The sequence below is a fragment of the Malania oleifera genome, chromosome 8 (assembly GCF_029873635.1).
Source record: "Malania oleifera isolate guangnan ecotype guangnan chromosome 8, ASM2987363v1, whole genome shotgun sequence".
NCBI classification, from domain to species: domain Eukaryota; kingdom Viridiplantae; phylum Streptophyta; class Magnoliopsida; order Santalales; family Ximeniaceae; genus Malania; species Malania oleifera.
In genome coordinates, this window is record NC_080424.1 from 73,796,340 (window position 1) to 73,816,379 (window position 20,040).

Consider the following 20,040-nt stretch of genomic DNA (forward strand, 5'->3'; position numbering starts at 1 on the left):
GTGGGACAAGTTTACAAGTGAAATTCTCAACAGAAACCAGTTTTTATTGACCAGAATTAGCGTTGGCCCAACACTGCATGAGCAATTTATTTCTAATCACGCATGTAGACCTAAACCTAATTAAACATGTGGACAGAAAAGAGTAGACTACGTGAACAGGATAAATTATTTTGTCAACATATCCATAAGCTGCCATCAGTTAAGCTACAAAACAACGACGGGCGGAGCAGCAGTACAGACATAAAGAAGGTACTTCCAAAAAGCTCCCGTGAATTTAATTCCTCCTTCCCACCACCACTCATTTACTCTTATCCTCCTCCTCCCTTGTTATGTATACCACTTCTTCCATCTTCGCCTAGGTACCCTCTTTCAATTAGTTAATTTTCTACCAGGCTAGGCAAAGCAAAGCAGCTAGCTTGAGAGAGAGAGAGAGAGAGAGAGAGAGAGAGAGAGAGAGAGAGAGAGAGAGAGAGAGAGAGAGAGAGAGGGAAATGGGTAGGCGTGTGTGTTCAAACGAGAAGAGTCATTCTGCAGCATGTTCCCTGCTTCATAGAGTTGTAGCAGTAGTAGTAGTACTGCAGCAGCTGGTAATTTGGTCAGTGCAGCTAATTAACGTATCAGCAGCCAGCTCCTACGACGTAGAGTCGCCCGTAATTAGGTTCCTTCCAGGATTTCAGGGCCCTCTTCCTTTCCAACTTCATACCGGGTCATTAGCTTAATTTATCCTCTTTTTAATTCTTTTTTTTTGGGAAAAAAATTTACGATATTTTATTTTTACTTTTTAATTGAAAGTATATAAATAATAAATAAGGATAAAACAGGATAAGAGTACTGATGAACAGGGAGGACATGTGTGTATGTGTGTGTAAGCGCAGGTACGTGGGAGTGGATGAATCAGAAGAAGTTCAGCTGTTCTACTACTTTGTGGAGTCGGAGAGTGATCCAAAACAGGATCCTCTCCTTATTTGGTTCACCGGAGGCCCCGGTTGCTCCTCTTTCTCTGCTCTCTTCTTTGAAATCGGTATAGTATATTCATTATAAATCTCTCTACCTACTAATCAATATATAATATATATATATATATATATGTCTCGATCTTTGGGTATTATATATATGTAAATTGATTTAATTAATAGTTGCTTAATTTATTCCATTAATTAGTAATAATGATTTGATGCTGGGGATTGGGAATGCATGGCATGGGATGATATGGGGGTGTGCATGATGCATGTGCAGGACCATTATATTTCGAGGCAGTGGAGTACAGGAAAGGAAGCGTGCCCACCTTGGTGTTGAATCCCAACTCTTGGACTCAGGTCCATCACTACATCCTCATCCTAGCTTCTGCCACACACACACACACACACACACACATAATAATAATAATAATAATAATAATAATAATAACAAGTTTTCAAAAATAAACCATTTATACTTTTACAATCAAAATGGAAAATAATATATAAATTTACAAGAGTAAATCAAAATCCTAACAAATCACCTAAATATATACAAGAAACTAATTCCCTTAATTGAAAGGATTACAAATTACCTAAATATCTCTCAATTTCTAAAATTAAACTAATGTAATCTTAACACTCTTCCTCAAGTTGGAGCATGTACAGCATGTTCAACTTGATTCTCAATTCTTTAAACACATTTCATCCAAGATACTTTGTAAAAACATATGCTAGCTACAAATGAGATGGAACAAATTCGGTGATGATCTGGCCATCTTGTATCTTGTCTCTTACAAAATGACAATCAAGTTATATGTGTTTGGTATGCTCATGATATACTGGGTTTGCTGCTATATATGTGGAGAGTGGCTTGATTATCACATAGTATTCTTGCTGGTCCTATATAAAAAAGCTTGCATATCATTGAGCAAAAATTTGAGTCAAGTTAGTTCACAAGTTGCCATTGTCATGGACCTGTACTCAACTTTTGAGGATGATCTTGAAACTATTTTTTGCTTCTTTGCTTTCCATGAAATCAATGAATTCCCTAAAAATACACAATAACATGTAGTTGATCTTCTTGTCATGGGATAGTTTTCCCAATTTGCATCAGAATAAGCCTTTAAGGTAAAGGAATTGCTTAGGAGAACAACAAATTAACCTAAAACAAGACTGCCTTTCAAATATTTGATAATTCGAAGAACAGCATCCTAGTGAGGCTTTCTCTATGCATGCATAAATTGGGTTAGAATATTAACTGAGTATGTGATGTGTGGTCTTGTAATTGTGAGATAGATTAGTTGTCCAACTAACCTCCTGTAGTGAGTCAGATCATGTAGCAGATCACCTTGATTATTTGTGAGCTTCAGATTCATTTCCATGGGAAAGTTTGATGGTTGAGCACCCAAGTATCCAACATCATCTATGACCTCTAAAGTATATTTTCATTGAGATATAACAATACCTACTTTGGACCTTGCAAATTCCAACCCAAGAAAATACTTAAGAAGACCGAGATCTTTAATATGAAATTGTTGACGAAGAAATTGTTTGAGACTTTGTATAGCAGTTGCATCATTTCTAGTTATTACTATGTCATCTACATAGATAAGCACCATAGTTGTACATGAGCCTTTAGTTTTCACAAACAACGAATAATATGAATGTGATTGAACAAAGCTAGCCTTTTTGATAGCATGAGAGAATTTTGCAAACCAATTTTGAGGGTTTTGTTTAAGCCCATAAAGAGACTTATACAATCGACATACGAGTTTCTCCCCCTGTCGACAAAGACTTGGTGGTGGAGTCATGTACAAATCTTCCTATAAATCACCATGGGGGAAGGCATTGGTCACACCCATTTGATATAATGGCCAATGTCTTGCAATAGAAACAACAAGAACACAACGAACAATGGTTAATTTGGCAACAAGAGCAAATGCTTTGGTGTAATCCAAGCCTTCTTATTAAGAAAATTCTTTAGCGATTAATCGAGCTTTGTAGCTTTGGAATTTTATTTGATACGATAGACCCATTTTCTGCCAATGGGGTGATGACCAGCAGGCAAGGGAACCAAGAATCATGCATGTCTTTTGGGTAGTGAGGGCATCAAGTTCACGTTGCATTGCCTCTCGCCATTTGGGATTCTAAGACAGCACGAGCATATGAGGTAGGTTCTAGGACACTTGAAATGATATTAACATAGTGTTTATAAGCAGAAGACAAAGAATCATAGGAAAGATAGGTACCTAAAGGATATCGAGTACCTGACTTAGTCAAAGATGCTTGTTTTGAAGTTGCAGTTGATGGCGTTGTATTAACTTGTCCACAATGAAAATCATGAAGGAGGATGGATGGCTGTCTGACACATTCACTTCTATGAAGAAGAGGCGTAATAGGAGATATAGAGGAAGAAGGCGAAGAGGGGAATGACGTAGGAGTGATTTCGAATGATGAAGAAACATGAAGAGTTGTAAGTGGAGGTGAATCAGTGATATATTCAGATAGCGCAGGTCAGGAAACAATATTTTCACGTGATTTTTCTGGAGCAAGAAAAGGAAAAATTGATTCATGAAAATTGACATCACGGTTTGAAAAAAATTGTCGAATGTTGAGATTATATAAGTGATAGCCTTTTTAGCCTATAGGATAACCGAAAAAGATGCATTTCCTATCATGAGAGTCAAATTTGTGAGATGGTTGCAGATTGGTTGCATAACAAAGACATCCAAAACCTCGCAAGTGAGAGTAGATAGGTGGTTTGTTATACAACATGTCATATGGGGATTTATGTTGCAACGTAGGGGTGGGAAGACAATTTATAAGATCAGCAATTGTAAGAAAACTCTCCCACCAAAAACGCAAGGGAAGATTAGCATCAATTCTTAAGGCCTTGCCAACGTTCAAATGATGTAAATGTTTTCGTTCAACTACATCATTTTGTTGAGGTGTAGATGGGCAAGAGCTTTGAAATAAAATGCCAAGGTTGGAAAAATAAGATTTCATGGAGATGAATTTTGAGCCATCATCACTTCAAATGCATTTAACTTGGCAATTAAACTAAGTGTTGACAAAAAAGATGAAGGTTTTTAGCAATTTCTTTAAGAATATCCATGTGAGTCGAGTATAATCATTAACAATGGTTAAAAAATGATGTGCCCTTGTATGAGTTGTAGTATGAAGGGGTCTCCAAATATCACAATGAATGAGATCAAATGAACGTAAAACTTGAATAGAACTTGAAGAAAATGGTAGCCATGTTTTCTTAGCCAAATGGCAAGTTTCACAAGAATGTTTAGAATCAAATACAAATGAGGGAATAACATGGCTCAAAAATTGTGAAGATGCCTTGGAGGGATGCCCTAACCGCTTGTGCCATGGAAGGTTTGTAGTAGAATCAACATGATAGGTGACAGAGAAGGAATGTGGTGCAGAGTTCACTAGAAGAACAAAGTAGTAAAAACCATTAAGCCACTTCCCCAAGCCAATCATCTTCTTTGAAGTTAAGTCCCACAATATACAAAAATTGGGAACGAAGTGAATTGAACAATTCATGGTAGCTGTGAGTTGACTCACTGATAGTAAATTGACATGGAAAGATGGTGCACATAGAATGTTTTTAACATGTATATGATCTAAGAGTTGTGTGGAGCCAATTCTAGTTCTCTTAGAATATACACCATTGGGCAAGGTTACTTGAGAAGATAAAGGAGAGGCATTAGATATTGAAGTTGCTCTATGGTTTGTTGCACCACTATCAATAATCCAATGATTCAAGGCTATCTTTTGTGCACTAAAGGATGAGCAGAAAGAGGTAGAGATACCTATATAGTTTGCTCTGGCAGAATTTCTACCATTACGAAAAAAGGCTTTTATTTGGGCAATTGGTATCTTGATTATGTCCTACTACATCTCAGCACTGGTTTGATGTGCATCAGGTTTTTTGCTTCAATTTGGTGGCTGGACATCTTTGCCATGGAGCTTGTGACCAATTGGGAATCCATTCAAGCAGTAACAACAATCCACAGTGTAAATTGTGCTTTTATAATAAGAACATAGTAGAGATTTTCTAGTGCCTTGTGACTTGGAATGAGAGGATGACCATTGTCTTTATTTTCATTAAGGATAAGACTGTGATTCTTTTGAGTTGTCATAAGTTTGGATACTCATGGCATGAATGAGATCAGTACCCTTGGCCTCAATAAGTCCTCGCTGCTTTTCTTCTTCACGTAGAAATGAATATGCCTTTTTGACAGTTGGTAGATGGTGCATTAATATGATTTTGCCTCGCACAATATAATATGTCTCATTCAAATCCCATAAAGAATTATCTCAGTCGAATCCTTTCCTCTTTTTATTTTAGATCTTTTTGTCCTCTGCAAGTACACGTGATTGAAGGACTGCAAGTAGTTAGCTCATCCCACAACATTTTCATCTTTGTATAGTAAGAAAAATTTGATTCTTGGTTTCGTTTCAATTCAACAATAGATCGTTGAGTTTGATAATGATGGGAAAAATCACCTTGAGAGAATTGTTCTTGAAAATTTGTCCAGATTTCCAAAGGTGTTTTAGCGTAGAGTACACTGTTTGTAAGCTCCTAACTTAGAGAGTTAAATATCTAGGAAAGCACCATATCGTTGCAGCACTACCATAAAGAGTATTTTGGATCATTTTCATTTGGAGTGGCAATTGTTCCTTTGATGAACCCCGATTTGTTTTTAGCACTAAGACTCATCAGCATAGATCTCTTCCACATAGCATAATTAGTTCCATCTAAGACTTTTGGAACAAGAATCATGCCACGATGATCAGAAGGATGGAAAAAAAAAAGATCTGCAGAATCAATTGTAGATGTAGACATAGTGTGATCAGAGTAGGTAGAAATGATTTATAGAGACAATAACATCATTGCTTTGATACCATGATAAAAATAAGTTTTTAAAAAAACAAACTGTTTTCTCAATGATATTTTTACAGTCAAAATGGACTAATATATATATGTTTACAAGAGTAAATCAAGATCCTAACAAATCATCTAAATATATATAGGAAACTAATTCCCTTAATTGAAGGAATTACAAATAACCTAAATATATACAAGAAATAAATATATATATATATATATATAGAGAGAGAGAGAGAGAGAGAGAGAGAGAGAGAGAGAGAGAGTGTGTGTGTGTGTGAATGAGAAGATGAAATTTGTGGATGCATGCAGGTGGCAAGCATAATATTTGTGGATTTTCCGGTGGGGACAGGCTTCTCCTATGCTAAAACCTCCCGTGCTTCTCATTCTACTGACCTCCGTTCTTCTCTCAATGCCGATCAGTTCCTCAGGAAGGTCCAATTCCCACGTCCCCCCTTCTCGCTCACTTGCTAATTACACATTACATTTAACAATTAACACACGCGCGCGCGCACACACACGCGGACACACTCCACCCCCAACTTATATAACTACATATTGCATTTTTTCAGTGGCTAATTGATCATCCAGAGTTCCTTTCAAACCCAGTGTATGTGGGTGGAGACTCTTACTCTGGCATCACTGTTCCCCTCGTCTTCCACCAGATGTCTGATGGTAATAATATTTAATCAACTTCATTATTTCCCGAATGGCCGAATCATTTAAATGCTGCATATATATAATTAATTTAACCTACACAAATATTCATAATGTAATTTTTAATTAATGCAGGAAATGAAGGTGGTCTGGAGCCCATCATCAATCTCAAGGTTGCTCTTCTTTGAATTCATCAAACCCTTTATATATAAAATTTAAAGAGTACCAAATAATACAAGAAGAAAAACTACCATTACTGGTGAATTGAATTGAAACACTCCAACCCACCCAGAAAATATTGATGGGAGAATGATTTTAGGGATACTTGCTGGGGAACCCTGTTACCTCTCCTGCTGTTGATGGCAACTTCGGCGTCCCATTTGCCCATGGGATGGGACTTATTTCCGATGAACTTTACGAGGTAATTAATCTCCTCCTCCACTTCTCCCCAAATCAATCACTAACATTCAATTAAATCTTTATTACACGTTGGTGCATACTAATGAAAACTTGATTGTCATGCTCTCCATTCAAATTTTTAATTGCCTTCCTTTTCTATTTAATTCCATTTCACAGACCACCAAACATGACATTATTATGTTGATCCCTTTTTTTCCCCTCTTGGCCTTCTAGTTAATATATATCGGGTGTAGATTTCTGTTAACCCTGTTAATTTTCTTACTGGCAAAAGCATGGACAATATCGAAAACAAATCTCCTGGAGGAAAGCAAAAAATTAAAATCAAGCCGCTCCTCTCAATAGACTACTCAATCGAACTGAAAGCAGCCTAGCTATGATTGATTATGAAATTTCTGAGCCTAGAAACTATTGGTTACCCCCAAAAAAATAAAAAGTGTAGTTTCTGTTTTTGTCAGTTTAAACTTTTAATCATAGCGTGTTTTTCAGTCACTGAAGAAAAGTTGCAAGGGACGGTACATAAATGTAGATCCCAAAAACACGGAGTGCTTGAAACATATTATATCTTACTATAAGGTTGGTGACCATTTCCATTGGGCAAAATCTACAGACTCTCCCAAATTTTTTCTGTCACTTTTTATCTGTTAAATTAATGTGATCTGAACTTTATTACTATGTGCATCTGCAGTGTCTTACTGGGCTTCAGGTTGCACAAATTTTGGAACCCCTGTGCGGCTTTGCCTCCCCAAAGCCACAAGAAATCCTCAGCACAAGAAAATCTCTGAGACTGAGAGGACTTCTCGATCCCGAACCACCATTTCCTCCACTTGATTGTCGCGTAAACTTCCAGTTTATTTCTTAATTATTCCCATTGCTCTCTTTAAATTACAGGGGAAACTGGATATATGAAAATGTAAACATTGCTATCTCCTTAAGTAAAGAACTGTTCCATTCACTTACTCTCTCTGTCTGCAGATTTATGCGTACCTGCTTTCTGACTATTGGGTTAAGGATGACAGCGTCCAAGACGCGCTTCATATCCGCAAGGTATGGGAATAAGAGTAATGGCAGGCTGTATCTGCTGCTGTATAATCAAAATTATTCAGTTAAGTGAACAGCTCTAATAGGGAAAAATGAGAAGTGTGATTTTTAGCACAGGGGAGTGTAGGAGAATGGCAGAGATGCAACTTCGCATTGTCTTACACGATTGAAATCTCAGACAGTTTCCAGTATCATGTAAACCTCAGCGCTAAAGGTTACAGGTCTCTAATATACAGGCAAGTTTAATTAATTAGTACATCTGTCCAAACACTAACTTTGCGCCTCGGCAATGGCCATTTAATCTCGATCATTCTCTTTTTTACGGGTATAAACAGCGGTGACCATGACCTGATCGTACCGTTTCTCGGGACTCAAGCATGGATAAGATCTCTGAACTACTCCATTGTTGATGACTGGAGACCATGGATGGTTGAAGGCCAAGTTGGAGGGTACGTTTTCAGTTTCTGCATTCTTTTTTTATTTTGTTTCCATCTCATTTACTCAACAGATTTAGCTTATTGAATAAACTGAATTGGACTTCTGCTCATTGCTATTTGGTAGCTACACAAGGACCTATTCCAATAGAATGACATTTGCAACTGTGAAGGCAAGAAATTAAACTTACCCATTTGAATTGCTTCTTCAAATTTGCTGCCACACTACGTCTTTCAGCTTTTGGTTTTTAATTATTGATGGTTCTATATGTGCACAGGGAGGAGGACACACAGCCCCAGAGTACAAGCCTAAGGAGTGTTTTGCAATGTTCAGAAAGTGGATATGTGAGGAACCTTTGTGATTTATCTCATGCTCTGTGGTCTCGATTTCACCAAATTGCCATGTCTCCTAAAGATAAATAAGCTATTAATTATATATGTCTCTGCCACTGGATTCATCAATCACATTGCCTCATTCTAAATTATTTGAGAGAGGCCAGAATATGTATTGTGATTCTGAAACTTGGTTTGAATATTGTGTTTTCAAGTGGCTTCGTATCTGCCCATTCCACTATGGGCGTTCTCTCTCTTTTCTTTGAATATTCTTTAGTAGTATTCTATATTTTTATGTCAATATATATATATATATATATATATATATATACTCAAGAGACTATTAAATGTCTTACACAAGGTGTTAAATTTCTATTTCGAAACTCCAAAAGTATGAAAATTTCAATGAAAATTTTGATTTTGATTTGAAAAAAATAACAGAAACCAGTAGTAGAACATGAAATTCTTTTATGAAGCTTTAGAAATGATAATAGACATAATAATGTAAGTTTTAGGACTAATAGACATTTATGTTGTATATAAATGGAGAAGTTGTAATATAATATGTGTGTCAAACATATTTGTAAGATAATGTACATTAAACATATTTAGTGAATCGGTTAATATAAATAAAATTCATAAATTATTTAAATATTATTTATTGTATAAATAATGATAATTTAGAAATGAGTGATTAAATAAAATGTTGTTGTAAGTTTATTTTTTCATATGATTTCAAAAGCAGTTATAATAATCATTTGTTTTGATAAAAATAAATTAAAAGAGAAATTTCATTTCACTCCTGAATCCCTCATTTGAATTTTGAGGAAATCTCATTATAAAGTTCAAATTTCAACAAGTTTTGTTAAAAATTTGAGATTTCGATAAATTTCAGATCATTTGTTGAGATTTCAATAAAAATTATGCAAGACGGAAATCGACTGTCATTTCAATTTTGAGGGTGACGAAAATCGAAAATTTCGATGAAAATTTCGACAGTTTCGTCAAAATTTAAGATCATTGTCTCACACACACACACATTCACCAAGAAGGAAGAACATGTGTCACATTGCATGTGAGCGCTTAAGATTTTTAAAATTTTAAAAAATAATTTATTTAAGCATTATGATGATATAAACAAGGTCTTACATCCTTATTTTATTTTATTTTTTTCTAATTTTATTTTTTAGACTTAGAAGGAATTGTTTGGTTTCAGTTTCAAAAACTAAATGAACAAAATTTGGAACAAAAGCTAAAGCTAAGAATAAAAATTTAAAATTAAAATTAAACAGCCACTAAGGTTATGTTCTCAAAACCTAAACAACAATTTTATCATTAAATGATAATTAATTATCATATCATATATTCTGTGACCATACTTAAATTTTTTAAGTACTAACTGAACAGTACCACTATTAAGTCTAAAAAATAATCGAGAATTAGAAATACTGAGTCTAAACCATATTAAAATAATAAAAATATATAATAGAAATCAAATGAATTAATTAATAATTTTATTTTAAAACTCACTGTTTAATACTCCTAAAATAATCATATTGTATACAAAGGTTAAAAAATACCGATACATTTCTTTTGTGTGTAATTCAGCGGATTACTAATTCAATTTTCCGATTTCAATCAATTATAAAATAATAAGAATATGATTTTACCTAATCATCAATCACAACCACACCTAAATTAAAATATGTTTATTTTAATGTGTGCGTGTGTGCCAAACCTGAACAAGATAAATATAAATATAAACCAATCCAAAAAAACATAAACACCACACAATTACAGTCCACAAAACACATTTTCGTGATTCCATCCAAAAATTAACTTCTATTAAGTCAAAAACTCAGATACTATATTAAATCCAGCGGAAATAATATACATTACCTTTCTTGGCTTACCAATCTCCTCTGAAAATCAGTTCAAGAAAGAACAAGAAAGAAATTCCCTCTTCACACCTGCAAAGAACCCAAGCTTCTTCCTATCCTTCTTCCTAATTTCCCTAAAACAAAACCCCCCAAGAAATTAGATATGTGCATTACCTCCCCTTTACCTGAGCGTGCACCTCCGCTGGAGGCTGGAGATACCCTACGACGCACCTCCTCCTGCCGGCTCCTTCTCTCGCGCGCAGGTGAAGGATCTCTCTCGGCTGCAAGTCCCTCTCGTGCGCTGAAGACTCGCCGGCTGTGGAAGAAGATTCGTTGCAGTCGTGTGTCACGCTGGTGAAGACTCGCGCCGGCTGTGAAGGGGAAGATCTCCTGCGCACGGGTGAAGAAGAAGACTCGCTGTGGCTGCCCTCTCTCTGAAGCTGCAGACAGAAAACTCTGGATCCTCTCAAAACCCTTCCCCCTTCTGCTGTTTTCATTTCATTTACAATTCATTACACATGAAATTACATCCATGTCCCCAGCTAACGATGAGTGAAACAGCAGCAGTTAGATTTCCATAAAAAATGGACGGCTCAAATTCTTTTTAAGCTTAACACTCCAACAATTTCAAATGATTTTTCTTTTCAAATTTGTTAAAAACTTTAGCATATTTTTGTTGTGTTTTATTTTTAAATTCATGTGATAATCATATTTTGTTTTTATTGAAAAAATCATATTATAAATTCATGTTCAAAAGTGAATTTTGAGTATTGCAACAGATTATCAAAAGAAGCAACCCTAAGTATAGTTTTTCCAATTGTGAAAATGGTATAAGAAATTAATGCCTAGTGAAGAAAAAAAAAAAGCACTAAATAAACCATGACATGTTCATGTTTCTCTGTATAGTTTAAATTTGGCATACTTATTTAGTGTATAAGATTAATATGATTTGCAGAATTCCTTTTCAAGTATTCAAGAAATACTAAAATTAAAATTAATTTAAAGAAATTGTAATCAAGATTTCTTATGCTTTTGTAAAGTTAATTAGAACATGGAAAGTGTAAGATAATATATATTTCAGTAGGGGCATTTTTTATCTATGTATATATATTGGGTTTAGGTTTATTCTATTCTTTTGTATTGTGTTGTTAAGCAAGATTGCAGCGGTTGGCTCGCCTCTCTCTCTCTCTCTCTCTCGCATTGGATTATGAACTCTAACATGGTATCAAAGCATGGTGTAATGCCTTCTCAGCAACGCTGATTCGTCCGTTCTTTCTCTGGTCGGCGTGCACATCGGCGCTATCCCAGTTGGTCGGAGTTCTTCTTTCTTCGTGGCGACAACTGTTGTGATTCTGCACCGTTTCGGACAGCACGACACCGGTTCTGCAACTCCGGCACCGTAACGCCAGAGTTGCAAACACGACGCCGATTTCAATCCCCCGTAACGCCGGCATCATTTCTGCAACTCAGGGACATCACTGACCCCCTGTTCCTCTCCCTGACTCGCCGCTGCACTCTTGCAACGCTGGCACTGTCTCTGCAACGCCGGCATCGTCACATAACAAGGGGGGATTGAATGTGTTTCTAGTACCGCCTCGAGGCCAGCCTTCACGCTGAGAAGCTTCTCCAGACCTGCAATGGCGTCGTTGTATGAATCATTTGCTGAGAGTTTTCTGATTTGAACTGGGGAAGTAAAATCCTCTGCTTTTGGTTGGCTTTCTCACCATGAATTATTGTTAGAATTTTGGTTGCAGTTCTTGCTACTATAGACTCTATATGAAGTGAGGACAGTAGTGTTTGTCCCGCTGTGCTGGATTTGGTTTTAACTTGAGAAGCTCTCGGCGAATTGTGCAAAACTTGGTGTCAGCTTGGTATTTGTGTGATTCATTTGCAAGTTAGCATGTTTGTTTTTTTGCATCCTTTTGAAGTAATGATGGTAGCAATGAAAGTGATTTGAAGTAGTTATGATATTCAAGGCTAAGGTTTTTATTTTTTTTAATTTTATTTTTTTTAAGATTTCTTGCTTGGTCAAGGTTTTAAAATGGATTTACGGCACCTCACTTGTCCTTTTTGGATTTCTTAGTTTGATTTGTGAGAGTCAAATCATCGTCAAATATAAAGTGTTTGCAATGTTGTTTTATTTCTAAATTTACTAATTGATCTTTTTTCTAAAAAATTGAGCAATCGAGAGTTCTTTACATTTGAAGATGGATGTTGATTCAGCTGCTAGTGAACTAATGGCAGAGGAAGTGTGTCTCAAGTCACATGTGAGTCAAGGTCTTCTCATCTAAGCAATTTTCCAATCATAAAAATCGACATCAGAAAGTTGTTATTGATAAGTGTAGTTATTGGAAGCAGCAAGGTCATTGGAAAGCTCAATGTCCAGTATTATTAAGTAAGGGACAACAACAAACTTCGAAAATTAGGCATTATCACACTGCAACCACTATATTATCAAAAGAGGCGTCTCCCACTGTGCGTACACTATCTATTATTACAAAGCAATTGTAGAAGCTTCTTTTTACATTAAAGTCTAATGTCTTATCTGTTTCTCCCTCCATAGGTTTGTCCTCCTCATCCACTTCAGGTATATCTCTGTCTACTTGGGTATTTGATTCAGGTGCTACTCATCATATGTTAAATAACATCTCTCTATTTACATCAATATCTTCTACCTTGACACCTTCATCTGTTTTGACTGCCAATGGTACCCAATGTCATTGGTAGGTACTAGTTCCATCATTTCATCTTGTTTGTGTCTTTCTGATGTTTATTGCCTCAACTTTCATTGAATTTGATTTCTATTAGTCAACTATGTGATTCTGGATACTATGTTTCTTCTACTTCAACCTTATGTTTTGTACAGGATCTATATTCCAAGAAGCTGATTGGAACATATCGTAGGAAGGGGGGATTGTATGTGTTAGAAGAGCTTCGGGTCAATGAATTTGCTGGTTCTAGTGTTGACTTGTCTTCATTTCATTTAAGTTCCAATTCTTCTAACTTTTATTTATAGCATTCACGCCTTGGACATGTTTCTAGTTCTTGACTAAGATTTTTAGCTTCCACAGGTGTCTTAGGAAATTTATCTTCTCATGACCTTTCTGATTGTAGTGATTGTAAGCTTGCAAAATTCTTTACTTTGCCCTTTGATAAAAGTACATTAGTATCTCTTGTACCATTTGATTAATTTATTCTGATGTTTGGGGACCAACTTCTACTATCTCAAAGGGAGGGTCCCGATATTATGTTTCTTTCATTGATGATTATACTTGTTTTACTTGGATATACCTTAGGAAGAAATGTTATGATTTCATTAGCATCTATAAAATGTTTTGTGCTTTGGTTCAAACACAACATTCAACTGTTATTAAGTGTTTTAGGTGCGATTTTTGGGGGGGGGGGTGTGGATATAATTCTATTGAGTTTTCCACCCTACTCACCTCTAATGGCACCATACATCAATCATCATGCACAGACACTCCTGAGCAAAATGGTGTGACCAAAATAAAATATCGGCACATTATTGAGACAACTTGATCCCTTCTCTGTTCTGGTAATGTTCCCAAAGCTTTTTGGGGAGAAGCAATTCTTACTACCTCATATTTGATTAATAGAATTCCCACTGCTCTTAATTTGGGAGTCTCTCCTTATGACACTACAAAAAAAGTGGGTTTTAGTGACGAAAGTATTAGTGACGGTTTTAAAACCATCACTAATAATGTTGTATTCGTGACGATTTTTAAGAACCGTCACTAATAGTGTAAGCATTAGTGACGGTTTTAGCAGTCGTCACTAATACAACACTGTTAGTGACGGTTTCAAAATCGTCACTAATACTTTCATCACTAAAAAATGCACGGTAAACAATTTTCGCGCAAAAATGTTTTGGAAAAAATATTAGCGACGATTCTCGGGTATTAGTGACGAATTAAATTCGTTACTAAAAGTCACTTATTAGTGACGATTAACAAACCGTCACTACTAATATTTATGAATATATGAAAAAAATTTAGTTAATGGTATTAGTGACGGATCCCCATATCCATCACTAATAATGGGGTATTAGTGACGGTTTTGAAACCGACACAATTATTGTTTTTATTTAAAAAATATTAAAAAAATTTAATTAAGGGTATTAGCGATGAATTGGGAGATCCGTCACTACTAATAGGATATTAGTAACGGTTTTGAAACCGTCACTAATAGTGTTTTTTATTTAACAAATATAAAAAAAAATCAGTTAAGGGTATTAGTGACGGATTAGGAGATCCGTCACTAATACTTCCTGGTTTTAAAATAAAAAAAAAATTTAAGTTCAGAGTATTAGTGGCGAATTTATAAATTTGTCACTATTGGTCTATTATTAGTGACGGATTTGAGAACCGTCACTAATACTTCCTTTTTTGAAAAACAAATAAAAAATTTAAGTTCAAAGTATTAGTGATGATGTTGTATAAGGGACCAATAGTGACGAATTTGTATATTCGTCACTAATAGTTTTTTTTAAAAAAAAAATTCAATTCGGAGTATTAGAAACGAATTTGGTGATTCGTCACCATTGGTCCTTTATTAGTGACGAATTTCTAGATTCGTCATGACTAGTCCATTATTAGTGACGAAATGTGGGTCATAACTAATGCTATATTGTTTATAAAAAAAATAGACGGAGAGTAGTAGTGACGGTTTTGAAACCGTCACTAATGCCCAAAATACCCTATGCCTTTCCGCGGGATATTTTCCCTTCCTCCTGCTTCAGCTGGCCTCTTCGCCTCCGCCTACTCCTGCGAACCTCTCTAGCTCCTAGTCTCCCGCTGCTCTCGTCTGGTGCGCCTTGTTCGCCGGACATCTCAATCTCGTGCTCTCGCGAACCTCCTAGTGGACTGCCGGCCTGGTACACCCTCTCCCACCCTCCCACTGTTCCCAACCGACTAACGGCCTTCTCGCCAGACATCTTGGTCGGAGCCCTAGCCAACGCGCGATCCCTGTCGAACTCCCTCTCCCAGTCTCTTACTACTCCCAGGTAATACTCAAAATTTATTTTCTATCTTTTCCTCTTTTTTTTTTTTTTTATTTTGAGTAATACATTGTAGTTTATCTCTTAATTAATTTATTTATTTTTATTGAAACAAGAATGGAAAAAAAAATTATTGTTTAAAAACTTATAAAACCATAAGTAATGAGTTATAAAAATTTTAAACTATAAGTAATGTTTAAACAAGAATGAAATTTTTAGAAAGATAACATGTTATGCATGTTATAGGACTAATTACTCATAGTGTGTATTGTAAAAATTTTGGGTATCCATTTCAAATTTTGGGCGATTCTATCAATTTATGCTTGCAAAGCTAGGTTAAAATTATGATCTGTTTCTATGCATACACGAACATTATTTTGAACTCCAAAACATTTACCAACAGTTGTAGCCTCATGGATCTAGTATTGTTTGTGCTTGCTTGATTAATACAAGTATTTTTTTCTTTTGAAAATTGTTTTTCAAGTGTTTAGTTACTCTAGGGAAAAAAAAAACTACTGGGAAAAAAAGACTTTCACAAACTTTAGTTGCAATCTAACGGGGTGCATACAAAGCAAGTTTAAATCCCACAAAGAGAAGGCCCATTCATTTTTCATAATTTGCCACATAACTTGTCGTTTTTCATCATCATATTGGAGGCTGAAATTATTTTTATATTTGAGTGAAAAAACAAGTTGTTTTTGTACTGTAAAATCTATTTTAATTTCTATATTTTAATTAGTACAATCAAAGATTTATACTAATTCATATTTATATATATACTTAAATGTAAATGATCCTATTAAGATAACAACTGCATTGGGTAGGACCATTTTTGTATCTCTTAGTCTTAGGCATAAAGAAAATTGTTCTTGATAGTTATGGTGCAACCCCAAGAGAGAAGGGGGGGGGGGGTGAATTAGGTATTTAAAAATTTGTTGCCTAGGTCTACTGATTTTATCAACAATGTAATTTAGCCTAGTTTTAGTCTATGCAATCATCAAACACACATACACGTGCAGTAAATGTAAATTGCAGAAATGTAAAGAACACGCACGATATGTTATCGGGGTTCAGCCAACTGTGCCTACGTTCTCGCCTTGGCCACACCAGCACAAGGATTACCACTATAATGCTCTCTTAAACGGGTGGAGCGGCACCTATACAACCAGGTCAATTCAAGGGGCTAACCTCAACCGACACGCCTTAACAGGATGGCGCACCTAACTTTCCTAACCAGGTCTAAGCCAATCCGGGACTATTCCACATGGCTAGTCTCCCTCTTCAGGCTCGAGCCTGGAATACAACCAATGTGTATAAAAATGTTTGTACATGAAAATGCGCTTCAACACAAGCAGATGTGTGCACCAATATAGCTCAGTCAATAATGCAAGCACAAATGATATGTAAATATGCTTAGTGCACTAATGTGTGCTAACCATTCAATCAAGTATGATAATCAATCAAGATCTAGAGTGTGTATCTAAGCAAGATTTGAACCACAATATTTGAATATCACAATATCTGATAAGGGTTTCAAATATACTAAGTAAGATAAATCAAACAAACTCAGTAGGATATTTCAATGTATAAAGTACAATGGAGTTGTTTGAAAGACTAGCATTTTATAAAAGGATTGATGCACACAAAATCTAGGTTTAGGTAACTTGCAACAATAATGCAAGAACCAAAACCTTCAAAGTCTTTCCACACTAGATTTATCAAATGAAATCGATGGAAGAACTTTAGGCTATACTCTCAAGTAAAATCAATTAATCAATATATCAAGAGAGAGTATAAGCTAGAGAGATTTAAACACAATAGCCTTATAGAGATACTCACTGTTAGACCAAATAGTTAAAGGTCTTTCATTCCTACTGTATTTTAATGCTAACAACCCATTAGCTACTCTTAAGGTCACTACCGTTTCTCTAAGACATGTTTTCAGGTATACAGAATGACATCTGAACCAACAAACAGTCAAAGCAACTCATGCCATGACTAGAAGCACAAGTCTCTCAATGCATTCATGGACGATACACAAATATACAAAGTCATCTGAAAAATGAGTGTGTAAATAAGAAGAGATACCATCTTGTAAATATCTTGTACATAGAGTGAAACTCAATACTAAGAGCAAGAAAGGGGCGTATCACACACACACAACAAAATACTAGTACATTCATTTCAAAGTGTATAAAGAAACCCTCAAACGGACAAGAACCTTCTTAGAACTTAAAGGACAAAATTTTAAGAAGAAGGATCTCGTCGACGAACACAGGGCTTCGTCGACGAGTGTAGACAAACTTCGTTGACGAACACAGGATTCTCGTCGACGAAAAGATACTGAGGGGCATATGAATTCAGAGACATAACTCATTGACGAACACAAGGCTTCTTCGATGAATGGCATGAAGAACTCATCGACGAACACAGGTTCTCGTCGATGAAAATATACCGAGAGGTGCCAGAATTCAGAACCAGCAACTCGTCAACGAACACAGGGCTTCGTCGAAGAATGTCGGGCAGCAACAAACATTAAATGCTGCAGAATGACCATTTTGAATCTTGTCTTACATTTATAAATGCCCAACAGCTCTCCAGCGTTGCACTCGCCATTTAGTGTATAAATAGGAGTAAATAGCATTTACTTCCCTGTTGACTTGATTGGTCACACCCAGTTTTGATTATGACAAATACTCTTGGTAATGGTTGTACTGAGAATTGCATGCAGGATCACCTTATGTGCGCTTCGGGACTAAAAGACTTATTATGATGGCGTGCGGTGTTCGTGCCGATGAATGAAGAATCTTGTGCTATATTTGTATTTATTTTTCAGTTTCTTCATTCTGGGATGTAATTTTATTATGGACTGTGCACTCATATGGCTTGTAATAATTTGCATCATGCATGATAGGTAGGTATGCTCAAATTGACCTTAGATTGACCATAGGACCTCCAAATAACATGAAAAACTTTTTTCATAAAATGCCTAACTTATACAAAGGTTTTTCAATGGTTTTAAAGTTAAAAGAAGGCAAAAACTAAACTTTTCAAAGGGGTCGGTCAACCGGCTAGTCGACCAAATGTTAGAAATGAACAATTTTCTTACTCAATTGGATGTCATATCAAATCATGTTCAAAATGAAAATTGTGGAATTTTACCATAGCTTGAGTTTGATACCAAGAACGTCCAAATTGGAGTTACATAGAAAAAGTTATGGCCAAAACACTGAAACATGTCCGTAAGAGAAAAACTCCCTTCATGTTTCTTCCGTCTCATTGATGGACATTTTTCTTAATCCAAAAGTCATTTTATTAACATTTATTCAACATAAAAGTTGTGGGATTTTCTCTTCCTTTCCATTGGTATCAAGAACATCCAATTTGGAGTTGTATAGCAAAAGTTATGGCCATTACACTGAACAGTGTCTGTGCAGAAAAGTAGAGGCCGGTCGACCGAGCCTTCACTATGGTCGACCGAAACTCGCTGATTTCAGCCCCGGTCGACCAAGCCTTCACTACGGTCGACCGAGCCTTCACTACGGTTGACTGAAATTCCTTTTTTTCAACATTTTAACTACCCGGTCGACCGAAACTTGTAGTTCAAAAGGCCCTGGTCGACCGAAACCCTCATGGGTCAATAGTTGACCATTCGGTCGACCGAGAGCTTTTGAACTACAACTACCTGGTCGACCGTAAGGTACTCGAGAGAATTTCCAGCGGTCTGGTCGACCGAACCAGGCAGTTCAAAATGCCCTGGTCGACCGAAACTCAGAAAATTGGGAAATCGCCCTCTCCGGTCGACCGAGCCTTTCAGTTCAAAAGTCCCCTGGTCGACCGAGCCATTTGAGTTCTGGTCGACCGAACCATTTTTGGTCGACCGGACCCTTCGGGTTGCCCTGATTTTTTACCGCAGTTAATATTTTTTTAAACAGGGTTAAAATGCTTTAAACATCATTAATCTTTCTTAATAATACCCAATAGGTCCCCAACGGTCAAAAATACCTCCTTGCCTATATATACCCATTCATTTATCATTATTAGCAAGGATTAGCAAACTTGATTAGGGAAAAACTCTCTCAACTCTTAAAACCCTATGTTAGCCAAAAACTGCTTGCAAACACTCACATACTCTTCAATCTTTATTTCTCTAAGCATTGTGAGTATTTCTATAAGGCTATTGTGTGTAATCTTTCTAGCTAATACTCTCTTTTGGTATAAAGGTTGATTGATTTTATTTGAGAGTATAGCCTAAAGTTCTTCCACGGATTTCATTTGATAAATCTTGTGTGGGAAGACTTTGAGGGTTGTGGTTCTTGCATTGTTGTTGCAAGATACCTAAACCTAGATTTTGTGTGCAAAAATCCTTTTGTGAAAAGCTAATCTTTCAAACAACTCC

At 36.1% G+C, this 20,040-nt stretch overlaps 1 protein-coding gene across 1 annotated transcript; it reads left to right on the plus strand.

Annotated features, from left to right (window-relative positions):
* The first annotated feature begins 297 nt into the window (after nt 1–297).
* Nucleotides 298–8,998, plus strand: LOC131162412 (serine carboxypeptidase-like 2). The gene is made up of 14 exons (XM_058118859.1): nt 298–706; nt 876–1,021; nt 1,237–1,316; nt 6,175–6,297; nt 6,435–6,537; nt 6,655–6,692; nt 6,839–6,940; nt 7,426–7,512; nt 7,625–7,774; nt 7,912–7,983; nt 8,095–8,213; nt 8,313–8,426; nt 8,539–8,584; nt 8,690–8,998. The coding sequence occupies exons 1-14, from the start codon at nt 492–494 to the stop codon at nt 8,771–8,773; spliced, it is 1,479 nt and encodes a 492-aa protein (XP_057974842.1). The 5' UTR covers nt 298–491; the 3' UTR covers nt 8,774–8,998.
* Nucleotides 8,999–20,040: the final 11,042 nt, after the last annotated feature.